The sequence below is a fragment of the Oxyura jamaicensis genome, chromosome 1 (assembly GCF_011077185.1).
Source record: "Oxyura jamaicensis isolate SHBP4307 breed ruddy duck chromosome 1, BPBGC_Ojam_1.0, whole genome shotgun sequence".
NCBI classification, from domain to species: Eukaryota; Metazoa; Chordata; class Aves; order Anseriformes; family Anatidae; genus Oxyura; species Oxyura jamaicensis.
The window spans coordinates 116,352,769-116,374,730 of record NC_048893.1 but is presented as its reverse complement, the minus strand read 5'-3'; the positions used below and the strand labels follow the sequence as shown (position 1 = coordinate 116,374,730).

General features: G+C 45.8%; 1 protein-coding gene across 1 annotated transcript in view; it reads left to right on the top strand.

Annotated features, from left to right (window-relative positions):
• The first annotated feature begins 1,654 nt into the window (after positions 1–1,654).
• The window catches only part of TSPAN7 (tetraspanin 7), a 91,061-nt gene continuing 70,753 nt past the window's right edge, over positions 1,655–21,962 (top strand). The window contains exon 1 of the mRNA XM_035316015.1: positions 1,655–1,805. Within this exon, the coding sequence (XP_035171906.1) occupies positions 1,725–1,805 (81 nt within the window). The 5' untranslated portion in view covers positions 1,655–1,724. The remainder of the gene's footprint in view (positions 1,806–21,962) is intronic.

The window sequence follows — 21,962 nt, the reverse complement described above, 5'->3', positions numbered from 1 at the left end:
GCTTTGTTTGTACTTTATTAAAAACACCTGAAGGGGAGGGGAGATACAACCATAGCTACCAAAATAAATGGTTACTGTCCCCCAGATTGTGACAGCAGCATTTATCTTTCTAAAGCCCATGTGTGAGGGGCAGGCAGATTAAGTCTCTCCTGCTCTTGCTTAGCTATTTTCTGTCAAAAATCGTACAGTAATTTTTGTACAGTGAATATTTATAACTGTTGTTAGTGTCAATATAATTTTTTGCAGTTACTGCACTTATTTACATTTTAATGGCCAAGTCAACAAAGATTTATGCATCTGTCATACAAATTTTCCACAAAAGGGGTGAATGCTTCAAAAAACAGTAGCTCCTGCAGAATGCTCCCCCTCCAAGCATCCTTTAAATGCCTTCATTGTTTCTGCAAACAGTAGGCTATCCATTAAAATAACCAACTCTTAAAGTCGTAAGTCAAACCCAGCAAAATCTTGCCGCATTCTTCACTGTGAAACTTCTGCGTATTGCAAGAGCGCTTGCTCGGGGACCATTCTCTTCCCTCTGTTGATAAACATTGTGCCTTGAATGGTAAAGTCTGGTTTATCACCTTGGTATGTCTCAGCTGTATGAACCACATCTTTCTGTAGCTTGAGGAGACATGCTGCGTAGGTTGACCTTGTTTCGATTATTAATGCAGTGAGAGGTAGAGCTTGGAGCACTGCCCTGGGGGTGTCCAAGCACACCATTTAAGAGGGGCATGCTCCAGCATTCACTTCAGTGCACACAAGCCCTCCTGCAAAGCATAAACTATGAAAAGGAAAACCCCAAAGCCTTCCCTTCACACCTGCCTGTGATCTTGGTGCAGCAGCTCAGGTCACTGAGGTGCAATGGGCATGGGGTGCATGTGCACACTCGCTCTGAGAGAGCTTTTCTCGGTGGCAGCCACACCACCAGCCCCTTCTATCCCCACCCAAGGAAGGAAGGCAAGATCCAAGCTGTTGTGCTGCTGGGGCTCTGCTGGATCATCTCCCTTTCCATTCTTCTCCTAGACTAATATGGTTATTTCTGTGCCGCCCGTCCTTTGCTGGACACCACAGTGAGCTGGTAGCTGCTGTGGCGGTAATGAGCTGCAGGCTCGTGCCTGCGAGGCTTTGCTGTCTCCCTGGGACGTGTTGCCATTTGGGGCTCACCCTGGCCCCGCAGAGCCAGCTCGGTACCAGCTGAAGCTCTGGTATGAGGCTTCTGGTCAACTCAGGCTGGGGTTCAATGCCCAGACGAGTTTTATGACAGAGTCCAGATCTGAGGCTGAGGCAAAGCCAAGGTTAGGGATCAGGCCCCAGCAGCATCCCAGCTTCACGACCTGCTCTTGTGAGGCACCACCCATAAGTCCCACTCAACGAAACCTCAGCCCAAGGCCAGCGGTGCCAGAGAGGAGACCCGGGGGAGCCAGAGAGGAGACCCGGGGGAGCCCTGCTCCCTCCGGTTCCGCGCAGAGCTCTTCATCCCCCGCAGGGCAGGGGCGCCGGGAGACATTTTCTCCCTCGGGGGCAGCTCCGGGGCCGCGTCTCCCCGCTCTCCCCCTGGCGGCGGCCGCGGGTGCGGCGGCGGCCGGCCGGCGTTGCGGCGAGCAGCCGCGCGGCGGGGCGAGCCGAGCGCTGAGCTCACCTCCCGCTCCCTCCGCCTCCCCGCCCGCCTCCTCCCTCCCTCCTCCCTCCTCCCGCGCCCAGCCTGCAGCCGGGATCTCAGTATTATGGCATCGAGGAGAATGGAGACCAAACCCGTGATAACGTGTCTGAAAACCCTCCTCATCATCTACTCCTTCGTCTTCTGGGTGAGTGCGGCGCGGCCGCGCGGCCGCCGCCCTCCCGTTCTCCTTCCCTCCTTCCCTCCCTCCCTCCGTGCCGAGCCGAGCCGAGCCCCCCCGGCAGCCCCCACCTGCCCCCCGTGCGGTCCCCCGGCCGCGTTTCTCCCTTCCGAGCCCCCGGCCCTTCCCCGAGCCCCCCGTCGGTGTTCGCTGCACACCCCCGGTGCCCACCCAGCGTTTCGTAACCCGGCCCGGGCCCCCCGCAGCCCGCCCCGGTGACCCAGATGCATTAATGGGGGCGGCGGGGGGCGTGCGGGGAGCCCCGGCGGCGGGGGATGCTGGAGGCACCCCGGCCTGTTCCTCAGCACATCGCCGGCACAGAGCTGCGTGTTGCGGCGGCGAGCTGGGGATTAAAAGAGCTTTTAGTGGGAACGCGGCGGCGGCGGCGGGGGGAATGGCCCCGCTGTGTGCCATTGGGGACCGGCAGCTGCGCATCGCCGGGGCGCGTTTGTCGCCTGCCAGCAAGGCAGGCTGGCTATCTGTGAGCGTTTTGTAATGGCTGGGTGCTGGGGAAAGTGACAGTGAAGCCGGGTAACTCGGATCTTCATGCTGCTGCTTAAAAATGTATTCCCGACAAAGCCTTGCTTGTGCATCACCATAATACTTTACATCTTCTGTGACTTGTCCTGTTTGGCTCCATATGCTTTTGCAAACAGAAATCCCCCAAAGCCAACCCAAAGTGGTTCTGCGGAGCCTTACCACGGCAGGATCCCGTGTGGTAGACCCCCTCTCCCCACAGGCATTTAATACACCCACCCTTCTTTTTATAACGCTCGTGGTAACCACGCAGTGCGATGACTGAAGTGGATAGGAAGCTGGGATCATCTGCTGGATGTCGGGGGTGTTGACAAGTAGATCCTTCATGCCGGTTGCAGGTAGGCAGCCTGCTAAGTTTATGCACATACCCCAAGGTGAGGATTCGCCCCTTCACGCGCTCTGATCCCGGCAGCTCTCCGAGAAGCCTCTCTTCTTCCAGCGACGACTGAGCAGCTGCAGGAACTCCGGTGAATTCGCGGTATCTTTACAGATGACGTCTCTTTAAAAGTGACCGCCGTTATCCGTTACACCCCGACTAAACAGAGGGCTTAAATCGTCGTGCCCGTTGAGCCAGCACATTGCATGAAGGCTAATCTCATTAAAAAAGAGAACTGTACGTGGAGCCAAGCAGCTGGCTAAGGGCATTTGCGCTGCAGGCTGTGCTGATGCCAGGCCAGGTTGACAGCTGGGACTGCGCTGGGTAAATAACACAGCTGAGCTCTGGTCTGGGCCACAGCAGCGCGCCTGTGCTGGTGGGATGCTCTAGTGCAAATCCCTTTCCTCTGAACAGGCTGCCAGGCTCCCATGCATCCCGGTCTTCCCCAAGGGCATGGCCCACTAGTGGCTCTTCAGGCACTTAAAGCCTGACAGCTGTCAGTTTGTTTGTCCCCTTCCTGGAGCCTGGAGAAGGAGAATGAAGAAAATGAACAGTTGGAGGCAGAAACCTGCAAAAAAAAAGTGACTTTTTTTTTCCATCGTGCTCTGTGGTGCATCTGTTTTCCCAGGGCACCAGCCTAGGGGAACCTACACAGATCTCAGTGGGAGAAGACAACAAAAGGATCAAGAGTAGATGACAGCAGACCCTAAGTCTTTGTCATGGGTCCCCCCTTTCAGCATGGCAGAACAAAAACTAATTCACATTTTTGGCCCCTTCTTGGGGTTTGAATCGACCCACTTAATATAAATTATGCCAGGAGTCCAGCAGAAACATGGTGTTATCTGGCCGTATCCTCTTTTTCTGTTTACAGGCAAGTTTGGGAGCTGAGGGATGTGCAGCACTGTCTCAGTCCCCCTCAGTTATTTTCTGGGGTGCTCTTCTTATTCTTGCACACTACTGGCTCCAGACCCAGAGTAACTCAAACTTGGTCCCCCATGAATTCTCAAAGCTGAAAATATGGGAAGGGTTCAACAAAAGGAGCTATGTTAAAATTTGATTTCTTGGATTTATCTAGATACTGGAAGCAAAACAAACCAGCGCTGGAAATGGCTGGTCTGTAGAATTTTTTTCACCTGACAGCTTCCCCATGTTTTTTGGGGAGGTTGTAAGCCAATTTCTGCAGGAGAAAGTCCCGCGTTGCTTAGCTGCGGTTCATACGGGTGTCAGGGAGCTCCCTGCTTTCTCTTGCTGGGGGATGGAGTTGCAGTATAACGCATGGAGGAGAGAGGTCCCGCGGCAGGGAGGTATGTGCGGGGGGAGCCCTTCGGGTGTATGGCTGGGTGCCTGTGGACTGTGGTGCGAGGGGACCAGGAGGGAAGGCGCCTCTTTGAATCCAGGGAAGCTGCTTTGAAACGCCGAAAAGGAACTCTCTGTGTTGACACTGAGTATGAAAGAAGAAAATCTGTGTACGCAGATTGTGCCTATCATGAGTGATAGTTTGTCAGGGTTAAATCTGAGCTGCGTTTTTCTATCAATGGGTGAGATGTATGCAGCTGAAGGCTTTTAGTGGAGGCATTAAATGAGGCTTCGCTGACTACATGGGAGCTGCAGGGTGGTAATGAAGAGACGCAGCTTATTCATGTTTCGTACTGCGTAGCTTGTGCATTTCCAAATAGGTTTTATTTAACAGTATTTGTTATTTTGATAGCCTTCTCTCCTCTCCCTCGCCGTATTTCCCAACTTCTTTCCATAACTGTATCAACATGGTAGAAAAATTCCATAAACAGAGATAACAAGCTTTTTATGTCCTCGGATGTATTGTTATTCATAGTACACATTAAATGCCTAGGGTTACTGCTTTGGCTCCTTAAGGGACATAGTAATAAAAATTCAACAGCCATTTTTTTCCTAATCAGAATGCTGTGCCAAATGCATCTGGTTTGGAACCAGTAGATTAAAAAAGGCAGTAAAAACACTGCTTGGTTGTTAGCTTTTTTTTTTTTTTGCTTTTTTTTTTTCTCCTTTTGGGTACCATAAATTGCTTGCAGAAATCTGAGATACCACCTGCCTTATTTTTAAGGGAAGATGAATTTTGGGTTAGAATTCAAAGTGTATTTTCTATATGGGTATGACATGTTTCAACCTTTTATTTATCTAATTCTTAAGTGGATTGTTGTCTTAAAATGTATGTATTCTTAGTTTGTCATTGTAAAGGCTTTGAAATATGTTTTGTTATCAGATTAACAGCCTGCCTTGGAGTGTTTTGGGAAGGAGCTTTAGGCATGCAGCCACTGGTCCTTAAAGTCATACCTCTGCAGAAAATGGGTTTCATCTTGTACACAAATCTTATTGTTGTCCCAAACAGACCCCGTAGCAAGGTGATTAGCTTCTGATTTTAGGTCCTGTGAGACACTTGGCACTCGAATGAGTGCTTTGTTCATACTGTTCTGCTGGTATGGGGGATTCTTGAGGTTAATTAACGCAATAAGAGCATGCAAGTAGAGTTTCCATGCAGATATTTTGCAAGGCGGTTCACTGATTTGAAGAGCATCTTCAGACCAAGATCAATGTTTGAGATACTAAATTAGGTTCTTAGAACTTGTTTTGCCCTTTGAAACGCGATAAAATTGAGACTAAGGTATCTGTTTGCAAAACAGCAGTTTAGTTTTCCAAGTTCTTACTGCTTGGAAAATGGACCTGTGAGTCCTTGTACGTCCCCACAGAGGGTTAGCAGGTGACAGGAGAGCCATGGACGGAGCGTGGCAGGAGATGCAAATGTCCCTTGGCTGTGAGGCCACTGCCAGCGCTGTCATTTTACAATAGCTTGGAATTATTTCTTTTCATAGCATTAACCTTCCTTGTAGCCAGTTCCTCCAGCTGCCACAGGGATGCTACAGCAGAAGATGGCCCTGTGATGTAAAACACTCTCAGTCCCGTGAGGAGGGATGCTCCCTGCTGTCACGGGGGCCTGGGGGGTTCTATCTGGAAGAGCAGCCCCTGCATCTCCCTCTTCTCGCAGGCTTCCCAGAAAAGGAGGTCAGCAGCGGGGGGGTGGGAGCATCTTCGTCATTCCCTCCACATCCACAGGGCTGGCAGCAGCCCAGGGCCATCCTCCCCGTGCCTTGTCAGCTTCTGGGGCTTCTCTGACACCGCTGCACTGACCCGGTCCTCACGCTGCAGTGGTTTGGAGGAGGTGGCATTCGCGTGCGCTTTTGAGAGCTCAAAGGCGTTTTGTGAGAAATGCCCGAGACAAAGATCAAGCGTGATGGCCTGCTCTGTAATGCGAATTTATGGCTGAATTGCTGACCCATCTTCGAATACAGCAGTTCAGACTGTTCATTATAACATGGCATTAATTTTGTGTGTCCCTTTGAGTTACTAGTGGTATGAGTCATCTTTACTATGAATGTCCAGCTGGGTTACTAGAATTACCAGTTTTCTCCCCAGAACTTTTCAGTGCTTCTGTTTTGGTTTGTGCATGTATCTGGTCTTTTTAATCTCTCTCATCATGCTTATATTTTTTTCTTTTATTGATTTATTAATTGCTTGAACAGTTATAAAGGAAGTATTCTGGGAAATGTTTTAGCTTTCCCATGTAGTTTAGATTGTTGTGTCTTTTGGTGGTTCTGTTGACCGCAAAGCTGCTCTACTTTTTAAGAGAAATTTCACTTTTTGTACTTAGTTATCTGAAATCCAGGAAAATCACTCTTTCAAAAATGCACATTATCCGCAAGTTGATGGATTTGAAGTGCTCTGTTGTTTGGGCACCAACCTCATGCAGTTGCCTCCCTAATTCGGTTGTTTCCCATTCCATTCACATAATGACATACATGAAAGATTAAAGATAACGGTGTTTTCTTGTGAGCACAGCCTAAGGTGATTTCTGTTGGTTAAATAAATAACTAGATTTAAAAAAAAAAAAAAAAAAAGAAGGGTAGAAACATACCTCCAGAGTCAGCTTTCTAGATTCCCCGTTGGGGTACTCATCCAGCTTGTTTTAGCTTTGGGGTTTGGGGTGGGTTTTTCTTCTTTTTATTGAAGCTGTAGCATAAAAAACCCTTAATTGTGGTCCAAGCTGAGAGCCATGCCAGCATGACAAGTCTGGTAAGTGAGAGTAAACAGAAAAGACAAAGTTGTGACTTAAGCCTGGGCTCTGCAAGAAGTGGCACGGCTGCATCAGGAGGGGTGCTCTGGTGGTCCCCCACTGGCCCCTGGTGATGCCTGGGTGGGAGGGCTTCGGGGGGAGGCTGCTGGGCCTCCAGACATCACTCAGACCTAGTAGCCAACTTTGCTGTTGGTTAAATGCTCCTTCTTCTCTTGCTATCTGTGTAACTGATGCTGTCTTGAAGAGCTACCTGCTACACTGTGATCCTGGAGTTTGTATCTGGAGGGTTCTCTAGTTTTGGGGGATGGAAACTATGATGCACATAAGATCAGTTTGGACTGGTGAATAGGGATAGTGCTCGACTTGAAGTGTTTAAATTATATTTCAGGAGACACAGGATGGATTCACAAACAAGCAGTGGCAGACATCCTTGCTCTTTTGCAGGTGATGGGGTAGGGGAGTTGTTGAGAGCTGTTATCTGTGTAGCAAACGCTTCTGCTGCTTACTGTTCGCTCCTGCTCTAAGCAAATGGCTGTATGGTCTAAATAGCTTTTATTCAAATTCTAGAGAAGAGTGCTCAGGAGGTTTTGTTGGTACTTTTTGGTCAAGAAAGCAGTAGAGTCCTTTCTTTTTGGATGCTGGTTCATGCCAGACTTGCTTGTCAAGGAAATGGAGGCAATTATCGTAGATAAACCTAGGGAATTTAAAATGGATCCAAGAATCTGATTTGATCTCTCATTATGTGACTGTTTATCAATTCCCTGTGCTGTCAGGGAAGTAAATTAGATTACCTGGTACCGTTAGTTGTCTCCACCCCTGGATTTTTATCATCGTTTCTTCTGTTGTTGCAACTGTCCTACAAATTTATGTGCAAATGAGTTAATAGATGAATATCTAGAGAGGCTGTTTGTGCATGTAAGCTTGAAGAAGCATCTCTTTCAGTCTTCCACATGCATTTAAGTCCAATGTGATTTGTTACAGAGATGCTAGCTTTATCTGTAGTACTTACTGAATCTGTTCTTCATCCACCAAATCTGTGGGTGAGAATCTTGTTGACCTCAGTGCATTGCAAACCTCAAATGTTTAGAAGGATACTCCAGGGGAGACTGTAGGGAGCAGATGACAGGTACCGTAAAACCATTTTTATTTGCATAGTGCCATTTCTTTAGGCTTATCACTATTAATTAGTATTTAATCATCTCTCAGAGAACAAATCCTTCATATCTGTGGAGCAGGCCTCTTTCCTATTTTAGCTCTCGTTCACCACGGTGAGCAGATGGTTTGCGTGTTCTGCAGAGAGTGCCTTTATAGCAGTTCTGGGTTACGAGAGCAAAGCATTTAAATTTCTTGTGTACTAACGGGCCTCTGAAGCACAGTACGAAGCATGGTATGCTTGTGTCTTGCTGGATTATTGTTATTTCATAGCTGAGCTGCTGCTCTGAGCTCTGGGAGCAGGCCACAGGACTTTTAGGAGCTGCAGTAAAAGAACGCAAGAGATGCTGTTAATATGCTGTTAATATTAATTTTGCCTTAATTTCCCTGTAACATTTTGCAAGATGTTTTCCAGATGTTCTTCTTCCATATATATATTTCTGGGGACAGTACTAAAATCCTTAAAAGGAGCGAGTGCCCCCCGTTCCCTCCCGTTCCCCACTTTCCCCATCTCCCTGCCTTGCCATGCGGAGCTCAGGCAGTCACCGCTCCTGAGACATAATGAGGTGCAGGACTTAATCTGCAAAAGGCTGTGGATCCTGGGAGCAGACCTAAGGTGAAATTTGGTGTGTGTGTATGGTGTAGCAGAGGAGGATGAGAAGGGAGGAAAGGGTGAAATCCTGTGAATATCACAAGAAGAGGAGCCTCTAAAACTGGAAAGTGCAGAAGCTCCCCTGATAATCCCCTGGGCTTGAATGCCTTTGGATAGAAACGGGCAGCTCAGATCTGCTGATGCCAGAGGATTGAAGTTGTAGGTGAAACTAACAAGTTCCTCAGGATCTTGTTCCTGACCAGCTTATAAGTACCGCATCAGAGGAAATAGTACACGGAAGCAGAAAATTGTGCTAAATTCCAGCAGCAAAGTGTATTTACAGCTGATCCCTGGTACACCAGAAATTACTCTTACTGCAAGGACCTAAATACATTGCCTGCAACTGAAGTTTCAGCTTGACTGTGCTGATTTAATCCTTTGGTAGCTTTTGCAAACGTTTATTATTTGGACAGAGTTTCCAATGGGTTGGTCTTTGGCAGGGACTTTGAGGTGTTTAGAAGAATCCTTTCAGTATTTTTTGGCAACGGAGTAAGACAAAAAGCAGCCTTCTTTGTCATGTATTTAAAAAGTAAATGGGAGCTGTATCAAAACTTAAAATCCTTGATGGAGGTGGTCCTCTCAGAGATGGAATCTGTCTGTGAAAAAAGACCTAACCCCCCCCCAAAATCTTCAAAGAAGCAAGAAGTTCCGGAATATTCCAGATAATGTTGACATTCTTCTTTGGACCTAGACTTTAAACGTAGGCCATTTTTATCGGATCACCCATTGTCACAGGATGTGTTGAATCAGTCCAACGAGGCAGAACCAAAGCTTGTCCTTTTGATGATGTGTGGAGTTACTTCAAAGTCATGGCTGGGGCTTGGGGCCCAAACCAGAGAGGCAAGTCCATAGCAGCCATGGGCCTGCAGGCCTCACACAGTCTGCTACGACGTATGCCAGGCCTGGGATTTTGTGCATGTTTGAAGGACAGTGTGAAAGGTCAGATGCTCTACTCTGACCCCACTAAAGAAAATGTGAAGGATGTTATACATACTTCATGAAAACAGGTGCAGAGGAACTCCAAAAGCTACATGTGATTGAGGAGTAGTGCAAATTTCCAGCATGGTGAAAGTGGGGGGGAAATATGCCATGCTTTCTGTTTTGTTCCCTAATAGTGCCTTGAACCACCACCCCATCAGAAGACAAAACACCAGAAATCTGTCAGGAAAATTGCGGCTTCGATTAGGGTGAGATGCAAGAGGTTAAGATACAAGAATAGGTTAAGATATAAGAGAGGACACTTTCCAGGCAAGTAGTAACAGAAGAAAAGATGGGCACTCAATCCTTCTGTATGCTATTCACTTCAATAGTACTTAACATCTAAATGGCTCTAATTAGGCTTGGAATTATAACGTAATTAAGTGCATGTCACTTCTGTTTCCCTTTGAATACAAACAAGAAACCAAAATACCAGTAAGTTAGCCTCATGATGTTGAAGTTCAGCTTGGTTTCTGCTTCTCAATGACGTGGTCATTTTTGCTGTTGCAGCTGCCCTGTGCTGCATGTGGTGCGCATTGATTGCAGTGTGTGATTACATTTACCTCTAAAATTTATGTCTGATAGGAAACCAACAGCTGATATTATTGTATGTTTGGAGGTGTTTTTTTTACCTCCTTTCTGTTTACGATTCACAGATAGTATTTTTTAAGTCAGTTGATGCAGATGCAGTTTGCAGTTGCTAGCTAATGTTGCGATCAGCTTCCATGTTGTCTGGGACTGAGCTTCTCTTTCTTGTATACTTAGGAAAAGTTGCTGAGTTAAACTATGCAGGCAAAATGACGTAAAGGCTTACATTGATCTCCCTTATCCCAGAGCAGCTTACAGACCGTCTATGCCTCACCTGCAGACTTTTAGTCACATGCAAGTGCAGTTTAAAGACTCGTGAGGAAGAAATCAGGATCCCAGGACGCTGGGGAGCTGGCTGTCAGGAGTGGTTCCGTATTGTTTTGTGGAGCATAGAGGCCAAGCCCAAGTTTATTCCTTGCTGCCTGTTCTCATAAAGCAAGGAGTGATGCAGAGTGGTTGGATCAGGATGTACTGACAGAAGGTCACACCTTTCAAGAAGGAAAAAAATGTGGTTTGCACGGACGGCATTACTGGGTTATTTTTGTCAAGGTTGGTACGATCAAGGCAGCGCACAGCCTCTTTAGGAGGCAGCAAGGCTTTATTGCATTTGCAGGGCATATATGGCACCTTTGCGGTGCTCTAAGAGTGTCTGGGCAATCCTTTGCTGGTAGGATGGTGTAAGATGGTGCATCTTTGCCTGCAGGCTTGTACGTAAATACCTTTTTATGGGAAAATGCTCTTTTTCAAGTCTTTTCCCTTTGCTCCTGCTACTTCAAACCAATGCCTGTGCTGTGCAGTGGGCACATCCTTGGCTGTGCTGACCAGGACAGGCATGTGAGATGGGATGACATGGTCCGTGCCTCAGCCCAGGGGTGAGCAAGCAGCCCCTGGACCTCAGCTGTCCCATGGTACTCGCAATCCTGAGGAGTGGCAAGCTGCAGGAGATGTGCCAGGCAAGTGGTGTGTGGTCGTAAACGGAGTGTCGCATCCCACAGTTATGTTTTTTTTTTTTTTTTTTTCTATTTTATTTTTTCAACTGAAACCAGCAACAAAAATAAAACCTCCCACTTCCATGAGTTTTGTGTTTTGTAGGCAACAGCTCCTTGCTTTCTTTCGTGAAACATAGTTGTGCTTAAAATAGATATGTCTGTGGGAGAGAGAGTTTTCAGCTGGTGAAATTGTCCAAAATGATATGGAAAAGTTGCCTCAATTTCTGAGAGCTGGCATGATATACTTGCAGTACTTATGCAGAGAGACGTATGCTCTTGAGCTTAAAACACACTCGGTCCTTGTTGTGCCGAAACCTGAGCATGTTGCTCCATAGCTATTTTTTAACAGAAGTATCAGATTTAAAGTATTCCCTCCCCCCTCAGTCATTGACCTCAGATTGCCAAGGGACCAGAAAGGATTCATCCCTGCGCCCTGAAGGATATCCAGTATTAAAGTAAGGAGTTGGGCCATTTACTAGAACAGTACAGTCCTAAAGTGATCAAGAATGCAGCTGAGCTGCACCCACTAAGTTGATTTATTCTTTTAATTTCATGAAATGTTGGGCTTTGCTGTTTCATGCCCAGTGATAGACCAAAATGACTTCCTTTTTTTTTTTTTTTTTTTTTTTTCCAGCACTGTTGAATATATAAAATGCATAATATGGCAGGCCTCTACATCTGAAGGATATCAAGAAGAATTTCAAAATTCTGTGCTGTATCTTTGCTTTTAGGCAAACGTTCAAGCTGGCAGTGATAGAAGAACCACCCCATTAATGAGAAAACAACAGTTAACCATTTTTTTCTTCTAGCACAATTCCCCATCGGGCCAGTTGTACACCCAAGGCAGAGTTCGGTTAGCAGTAACATTGGCCTTTTGAAAACATGCTTGCTCTGTATTTGGTACTAGTGCTTTACTGGTAAGCAAAAGCATATGATGTGAAATGACATTTTAAGAATTAAATCAGCTGAGGTTGATGACTGTGTGTGGGTAGACGGGGGCTCGTCCATATGAAAAGTATAAAATATCTTGCAAGGTCATCTTGCTCTGCTTAAAATCAGTGGGAACCATATATGAGCAGACTGTCCTATGTGGCTAGCTGATTGTTTTTAAAACTTTCTCATGGTTAATATTCAGGTATGGAGAAACAGAATGTTCTTCTGACTTGGATACCACAGAGTTCCCATAACTCACTTCTGTTCCTTTTCTGTTCTTCTCCTTTTTCTTTTTCTTTTTTTTTTTTTTTTTTGCCTCAAAATAAAGTGGGTAAATGTGGCCTTAAACTTGTTGTGCCATTGGTACCTTCTCTGTTCCTAACTCAGACTATTTTACCCTATCTTTGTGGTTTCTGAGGAACGTAGAACTTGTCTGCCCTGCTGTCCATTGCTTGTGAGGATGACTTGGAAGTTACAAAGCCATGCAGAGAGAAGATAACATCACTCATTTAAAACAAAGGAGGCTCGTTAGTTTAGTAGTGGTGGAAGTAGCACAGCAAAGTTTAAAGATATTTATCTATAACATAGTGAGTGGCTTCTCAGTTTGCTGGGGCTTGCGATACTAAGGCCCATCTGCCAAAGCCAACCTTGATTCATAAATTGCAGCTGACAGCCTGTGGCTTGTCATGGCTTCACTCAAGGGTCAATGGCAGAATCAGAGTTGGGGTTGGGAGGTTTTTACTACTCATTCTTGTGCTGGATGTCAAAGCAGGATAAACCTTTTTTTTTTTCCCTTTAACTGTCAAGATGGAAGACTTGGTAAGTTCTGCCTCATGTCTCTAGACCTGCTCGTCTCTAGACCCATTGGTTTTGCAGCACAGCAAGAAGATGTGGGCTTCTTCAGGGTGGTATTTCCAGTGGAGCTTAGGTGGACCCCAAAGGAGGTAAAATTGTGTGTAAAATATTGCAACTTCAATAAAACCAAAGCCTAAACTAAAGAACGTGAGAGCAAAATATTCAATCTGTAGATGTGTTGATGAGATAGTGTGCTGCGAGATCACGCACGAGTCAGCTGTTAGATGAATAATGCTGAGTGTTATGACCAGAATCAGAGGGCATGGCGGAGTGCACGTTGTTTGGATTAAAATCAGAAAAAAATGGAGCCTGGCTATTCCTATTAGGTTAATAAGATTTTTTTTTGTCTGTTTGTTGTTGAGACAACATTGATGGTCATGCCTTATGTTTTTTTTTTTAAAAAAATGTTTTTTGTTGTTGTTGTTTGTTTGTTTTTAATACTGTTGTTCTTAAGAGGCATTGGGTAATTACTTAGGGGAAAACTAAATCTTCAGTTTAATTTTCCACTGGTAGTAAGTGAAAAATAACAGTTGTTATGCCCATTTTATTGAAGGAGACACTGATGCAAGTCAAGCAAGGTGTCTAAGGAACAGTTTGGCAGTCGAACTGGGCACCGTTTTGAATCAGTTATTTTAAGCCTCTGACTGTAATCATTATTAATAGCAGGGCTCACTTTGACGTCTTACTTCAATTGCAGGAATAGCAAGTTGAAATAAAAATTGAATTTTCCCTGCTGTTAAGGTAGCTTGTAGAGTACAAGGAGTATTTATGAGAAGTCTAATGAATAGTGCTTGTAGAAAGAAATTATTGGATGGAGCAGTTGTCTGTATCTGAGCTACGAAATGGCAGGCTGCGATGCTTCTTTATTCTGAAGCCGCATACGGGATGCACCGCAAACAGCACATCAGGTCGCTCAGTGTGTTGGGAGAGGGAGCAGAAGTGCCAGTGCATGGTGAGTGCCACCAGTTGCATGGGTGTCCACAGCTGGGACGCCTCTCCTGCCCTCACGCGTTGGGCTGGGTGGCTTCCTGCAGGGAAATAAGTGCACATTTCTGTAAATGGATATCCGCCTCTAATTTGGAAGATGATGTGGCTAGTGAGTAAAAAGGATTTGTTGACACGCTCACCCCAAAGGAAGGAAACGGTGTGCTGACTTAGGAATGTCCTCATCCTCTTTGTGCTCAGTGTCTGTGATCTGTGATCTCCGTGGTATGTACCAAGTGTGGCAAGCAGGATCAAGTTTAAGCGTTGACCTCAGAACAAGCTAGTTTGCTTATTTTTACCTTCCTGTGGGCATCAATGGAGAGGGATTTTGCTAACGTGGAGCTCTGTTTAAAGACCAGTATGCAGAATTTTGTGATTTGTGGATTTTGCCGCAGATTTTCTCAGTGAGATTGCCAAGTGCTCCTAGGAATTGGACTGACTTCTTAACTAATTTGTCTCTAATTTACTTGTGAAATGGATGCTATGACAACTGTGAAGACTTCTTGGCAGTTTTCTTAGATGAATTTTAATCGGACGGCTACAACGTGCAGTCTGCTTGAGGATGGCAGCTCTCTGGAGTCTGCTCTGGTGCAGGAAAAGTGCATTAGCACCTCCCTGGGCTCAGGCTGAGTTGTGCTGGTACAGACAGAGTCAGGTTCCCAAGCTGCCACCGAAAACCAGAATAGATTGTGAGGGAAAAGGTGTTGGGTAAGATATTGCTCGGAGGAGGCACTTAGTCTGGGGATTTCTTCAAGAAGAAGTGAGTTTGTTTGTGCTGAGAGCCGGCTCCGTAGCCTATACTGTAAGTCTTTGCTTTCTCCCACACCCACAGTGAGGCCTGTCTGGAAGAAATTAATGCTCGGTGCCTTAGGTTTACATCAGAGTTAATTAAGGTTTTTAACTGTCCTCAGATTGAGGTGTATTCTGTTGTTCGGTGCTAGTGGGTGTCAGGCAGGCAGCTGATGGAAAATCACTGATCGTTCATCCCATTACTCGTTTTGAAGCTGAGTGGATTTAGGTGAATGGCAGGCTGTTTTTCTTCTGATGGCCCCTTCCTCCACCACTGCAGCTTTATCCTAATGTCACTTGTAATGGCTGTTGCTAGGTTGGATGGGCAGAGAGCAGAGCAGGGGAGTTCAGAGCAGTCATCGCTCTGTTCTTATCTTCTATGGGCTGGTGAACAAGGGTCCCTGTTCAGCAGGGACTCTGTATTTTGCAAAAGGTCATTAATTCCTCTGTCACTCTTGGGTCTTACCATCTAAAAAAGGGAATTGTTAGGTAACCTCCAGCATGATTTCTGTTTCCCGCTTCTCCTTCGCCATGAGTGGTATCAGATAGAGACTCAGACTGGCCTCTGCCTTAGTTCCTACTGTCTTATCTTTTGTCACCTTACCTTGCATGGTTTAAATTATACTTTCCAAGTGGGTAAATTACGAGCTGCTCTTACTGTAATTTAGGCACGACTTCGTGATGGCATTTTTGTTGGCAGTTTAAGTCGTCCTTTTCACGTAAGTGGTACCAATCTTGTATTTAGCAGGGCTGCCTGCTAAGTGGTAACAGATGGCCCATGCTAGCTAGGACAGGGAGGATCGTGAGGGTGGGGGCCACTGTTGTCTACATATGTGTTTTGGATCTCTGCATGAGCGTTTCACAGGAGGGAACACAACTCCGCTGGAATTGAGGGAATGTGATCTTTGGTGTTCTTTATTCCAGCTCTTGGCATGTTCGAAAATTAATGTATGTGGTTCGCGTTGGGCTGTATCAATAATATCGAAATTATATCCCTGCTTGGAAGAAATTGCTGTGCTTGCTGTTTTTCCCCCTTTTTGGCTTATCCTGTAATCAGGAGTCCTGTGTGACAACCTAAGTATATAGAGCAGAGCAGTCGGTTCCATTATGTAATCTCACTTCCATTTGCGCCGTACCACATGATAGCCTAAAATGTAGTAACTGATGAAAAGCTGCAGAAGAAAAACAGAATTAGTCATAGATGTTTTCGACCAATTTTCCCCCCTCTCGCCTGGCTTGTGCACTGAAATGCTTAGATACCATAGTGGGCAAAGGGTGAAAGAGGAAAGGGGGATGTGTCAGAGTGATTTCTTCTTAATGTGGGGCAGGCAGCATCATCCACAGTCTGATGTGGCTTTCCTGTGTAGCATCTGTAACGGGGCAGGGGAAAAGAGCAGATGAAGAAAGCTGCGATCTCAAACACAGTCTGCTGAAGTAATCCTCAGGTCTGCTGAGGTCTCTGAGGCTTCCTTTGCCAAAACCACTAAATTTACAGCTTGCTCTGTGTACCGTATTATGTTGCTTGCTTGTGAAGGAGGGGTATTAGCAGGCAAAGGCTGAGAGATCCTGGATGTGGCCTTCTGATTGAGGTTTGGTAGATCAGGCCTTTCTGAGGGCTCTGACAGTATATTTCTTAATTGACATCTGTCTCCTCTTGACACTAAGAAACCAAATCTCTGTGAGGGAGGTGGCTGTCCTTTTTTTTAAGTTTTTTTTTTTTTTTTTCTGTAGGAGCATTCCCATGAAAATGCAGTTTAGAACATGGCATTTTATTCTGTCCCCCCCCTGAATCAAAATCCTTTTCCTCCCCTTTGGATGCACAGAGGCTTCATGCAAGGTGACCAGAGCTTATGTCAACTACAGGATAATGTAATGTTCTGGCTTCTTTTTTTCTACAGTAGGGTGATAACCCTTAGTAGATAAAACAAATCAGAAGTGTCCAGGCGGTGATGCTGAAGGTGGCACTGTCAGGCTTAGACCTGTTCCTCGGGCAGTTGGGCAAGGGGAGGACACTTCACCTCAGCCTGGCCTGGAAGCATTTCTCTCTCTCGACTTGGGTCATGACAGTTGTACTTTTGTAGTGCCACATCACTGGGATGGCAGCAGTTTCTGCTGTCTTCCCGTCTGTCTTTTGAACAGTAGGCAGGAAAGGTTGGCAATGTGTTAGAAGATCCATGAGGACTGTCTCTGAAGTCCTCTGGGAGAGAAGGGGAGACAAAGCCAGTCAGTGGAAACTCCTCCTCTCCCCCCCCCCCCAAACTTGCTTGACTCTAGGATAAAGCCAAATTCTGCGTGGGTTCACTCAGAAGTTTTTCTGGTTATTCAAGAAATAGAGGCACAAGTGGTATATTTGGGGCCTCTCACCAAATTAACGTGAGGCCTTTTATTTTTGAAACATTCTTCCCTCCATTTAAAGCATCTTTTGCCTTCTGTAGTCCTAAAGTCATCACAAAGGTAATTAAAGCCTTCTTTGGGCCATTCTGTGTTTGTGAACTAGCTTTCTTCTATAGAAGGCTGTTTTCCTTGAGGCAGTCACTTCAGCTTGTAGTAATGAGTATCTTGCGGGACTTAACTGACTGTATGGCCTTCTCCTGAGTTTTAAAGGAAGCGTGAGATACTTCAGAAGTTTCTCTTCTGGGTGATTACAGGATTCCACCACAAAGATCTATTCTGTCTGCTTTCTTCCCAAACCTGTCTGCTTGTGCTAACAAGACTTCTCTCCACGTGTTCAGCATTAGAAAGTCAGAAGGGCTCTGCTCATGGTGGACTAAGAGCCCTTCCTCAGTGTGACAGGAGTCACCTTGGCAATGCTGTCACAAAATTACCATGTTTAACAGTATTTCTATATCCTTTCACTTTAACATTGCTAGTCTGAAGCTGGAAGGTCATTTCAAGGCTCATTCTGTCTGAAGAAAAGTACCCTTCCTTAGGAGTGTTACCATCTTGGACATAAGCAATACAACTGTGTGGTCTTCTCCAAAGCCATATTTCTGGGTACAGCCTTTGGTGAGTAATTCTGTGCTAGTCTGTTAGTTTGGCAGAAGCTAACTAACGTAAGGAAGATCCAAATTCGAAAGCAACTAGGACTGCAAAACCCAGATCTCTGTAAAGACAGCTGAGCAACCTCTGAGCTCAACCTGTCTTCGGAACACAGTGTAGGAGTGTTGAGAGGTACCCTGATCATGGAAGAAACATGGTCGGGATTAAAGACATCTTCTTCCTTCCCTCTTAGGAGAACTCATTGGCTGTGCACCAGGGATGCACAGGTTTGGCTGTATCGTTTCCAGATGTACAGCTGCTCCACAGTGCTGCATTGTGCACTGCGGATGTGCTCTAGGTGTCCCCCCATCCTAAGCTCTCCAAAATGTTTGAACTGGTTTCTGTGAAGACATCTCATAGACGGCTTGGAGTGCCTCTGTGGTGAGGTGAAGTGATCTTCAGCCATTTGGAGAGATGTGTTATTCATACGTAGATTGATATACATACTTACTTCTCCTGATGAGCAAATCATTCTATAATTTATATAATCAGCCAGAGGACATTTATTTATTTATTGCAATTTATTCAGAATCTCTCAATTAATGTTTGACACCGAGCAGGTGAGTTGCTGTTCACACTGTGAATTTATTTTTGCTCCCAAGTTGGCCAAGTTAAGAACTTCGGTAAGTTTACCTCTTCCTGTGATAGCTAGAACTGCTGCAAGGAAATTTTCTGAGCAGTGAACTTAAATGTTTGCCCAGTCACATGCCCTGCATTTTCACCTGTGGTCTCATTAGTGGAGATGGAACTGGAATTACGTAGTTGGTCTTTCAGGGGAAGAAGAGGTGAGTTTATCCTCACTTGCTCCAGGAGCTCCTGAATACATGACTGTGCAAAATGGTCAAATGCACTTGCCCTTGGTGGAGGTTACAGCTGAGTCTTTTCTGTCTCTTTTATTCTCTGTTAGCTGCGTGATAGATAAATGGTGTGCCTTCTGGAGAACAGCAAAGAAGGGAGTACCAGCTTTTATACCTAAGCTGCTGAAGGGATAAAAGTGTTTAATGCCAACTCTCTCTTGCACTTCTTTCTTAAGCTCTGCTCTTGAGAAGTAGCTCATTAATTTGCTAGTGGCCTTCCAACCTTTCTTCCCAGCTGAGGAAGGAGGGGGTAGAGGGTCCCTAACAAATGAATTTTGGTTCGGTCAGGTGTCTCCCGAGCAGTCAGAAGTGTATTATTTCCCTCCTTGTTCCAGCCAGGCGATCAGGAGCTGAATGGGAGGAAGGTGCTTTCCTCTTGTGCCATACGCTAGTTTGGGCACTGTGGATAAAGTCTGTTCTTGATGGACATGAGAAGTTACCTAGGAAATGACAGCAAAGGCTGTATACATTACATAGATTCATGATTTAACCACCACCTTCCCCCCAAAGCTTAACTCCAGAGTTTCAATGCAGTGCCTTCCCTTTTCAAAGAGCTGTATGTATATTAGAAGTTGACTGGCAAAAAGATCTTTATAATAATGCTTCGACCTTGTGTGTCAGCCTTTCTGGTAGATGGAAATTGGCAGGTTCCTTTTGTGTGGTCTGCCTAACAAGCACTGCTAGAGAAGACAGTTCATTACCTGTTTAGGAAGGAGAATATCGGTGTCGTAACACCACCCATGAGCAATCTTTTCTCTTGCTCTCTGGTGAGTGTGTTACAATGAACTGTCTACCTGCCTTTGAAACTGGCAAGAAAAGCACAGGATAACTGTAAAGGGTAAAGAGTTGCACTTGCTTTCTGTTGTGGGAAGACATACGGACATTCACATTACTGATGCATTCAAATTCAAGTTTGAACTAGCCATAACTTTGGGCAGAGGATGCCTGTAAAGACAGAAGGTTTTATTTCAAATATTATTTTTATTTGCTTTGTATTTCAGCAAACAGTACGTGAAAGGTGATTCATCTAGAAAAATGGGAAGAATTTAGCTAACTTGATCTGTGATGACATAGAAAGATATTTGGTGGAGGAAGAGCCCTAGCATCACTTATTTTAAAGCTCTCTTTATGAAGTGCCACAGATACTCAGAATATTGTGCTCCTGAAGTTTTAGATGTCTTTGTTCCCGAAATGTCTGTTGGTGTTTCTAAAGCACACCTGGGCTGCACCTTTGAGACTGCCAATTTCAGGAATGGAAAGACAAATGGTAAGCAGTTTGCACTGAAACATCAAATAATAAAATGGTATTCTTGTGTATGTCTAACCTAAATAACAATAATAAAATTAACAATAATAATACTGAAAATCCTGAAATCACTCTGAATCTGATTCTGTGGATGCCTCTAGCTTATTTCTGGTAGAGCAAAGCATCAAAACATTTATTGTGTTCTTAAATCTCTCTAGCCAAGAAGCAGGTCCCCTCTGTCTCTCAGGTGGGACAGCACTTTCCAGACAGCAGTGACGAAACCTGTCTGGGACATGGTCCCGGTGTCAGTGGGACAGGAGAGATGGATCTGCAGCATTTGTCTTTGTACATGAGCCAGAAAGGTTCATTGGACTGCTATTTCGTGGTGGCAGCTTTTCCTGGGTCTTTCTGATGCCTCCTCTGGCAGGTACCCCTTGCTCTGTACTTCCAGTTGGATTAGTTTATACAATTTTCCCACACTCCTCAAATGCATTCCTCAAATGCATTCCTTTTTCTACTTAATTTCTTTCAAATAGGCCCCCATGCTTTGGGATCACTCTCCTTTTGGGGAACATCAGTGGGTTTCTTTGCTTTTTGTGATGGTCAGGGTTAAATGCTCCTTGCGTTTCTGAGCCTGGGCTTTCCTTAGCACTCAGCTCTAATTCCCCACAGCCCCACCAGTAAGCCGGTCTCTCTTTCCCAGGTAACAGGTAGTTTGTATGTAAGGAGTCCCCACTACTGCCTTCCTGTTACTGGGTTTCTGGTGCTGCTAGTGTGTTGATGTTCTTCTCATTTAAAATTGATCACTTCTGGCCCCCATCTAAGTCCGCATCTACTTTGTGCTTTTGCAATCCCCCATTATTTTGGGGTTAAAAACTTGTTTTTTCTCTCTCTCTCTTTTTTTTTTTTCCAACCCAATTTAGTGGGTTAACATCTGATTCTGTTTTGGTTTGGAGGAGCCTGTCTCCTTTCCCCTTTTACTCTTCTTGAGTCGCAGCTCTGCTGGGGCTTCTGGGCTGTCTGACAGCCTCGGAGCCAGAGCTCTCACTGGAGGCTCTTTTCCCTGTGACTCTGCCCCAGTTTGACGTTTATGGAAAGCTACTGGTCAGTGTGGGGGGAGCACACCAGCCTCTCGGACGCTGCTAATGGCTGGCTGCGCGTGTGCCGGCTGTGCTCAGCTGTGCCGGGCAGAGCGGCTGTTTGCAGCGGAGGCTTAGCTGCGAGAGAAAGGAGATTTATGTGGATGCTGAATAGGACAACCATGCTAAATCCATCCTGTGCCAGCTGCATCTTGGATTTGTAATGCTCTCCTAATGAGGCCGCAGTTATTTACTGTGCAGGCTGAGCACGGCAGCCGGCCTCCTACGCACCTGCGGTGGGTGCTGGGGCCGAGATGCTCTGCTCCTGGGTGCCCTGCGCAGCGCTGCTCTCCTGCGGATCTATCTGCGTTTTGCCCTTGAGATGCATTTGTCTTTTTTTTTTTCCCTTAGCAGAAAAAAAAAAAAAAAAAGCTGCACTGCATTAAAAAAAGGGAGGGGGAAAGAGTGAGATGTGAAAAAATGGAAAATGGAAGTAGGAAGGGGAGCGCAAAAGCATAAACTTTGGTGCTGTGCGTGCTGATGCAGGTGGGAATGGCATCGGACGAAGCCCCAGCACGCACAGGGATGCTGCAAGCCCCCAAAGCTATTGTGTTGTCTTGCTCAGGGATAACACGTGCAGGCAGCGTTGTCTCGGTGCACAGAGGGACTGCCTGCACTGCTGAACGTCCGTGGTACCCAGGGGCAGTGCTGGGGGGTGCCTGTGGTGTTTGCACTGCCCAAAGGTTTCCGCTCCAGGCAGGGCAAAGCTCATTTTGAAAACAAATCAAGCCCAGGGTTATGTCATGCTGTGCTCATGCATTATCCTCCAGTGCCTTTTGATGGGAAATATCCATTTATTTGTGTTTTCCCTTTCCATGGTATGAAACACCTTCTCCACAGATCCGGCTCTGCAGCGAGATTGGTGGTGAGAGCTTTCTTTTCCTCCAAAAAAGAAAGATCTGAGT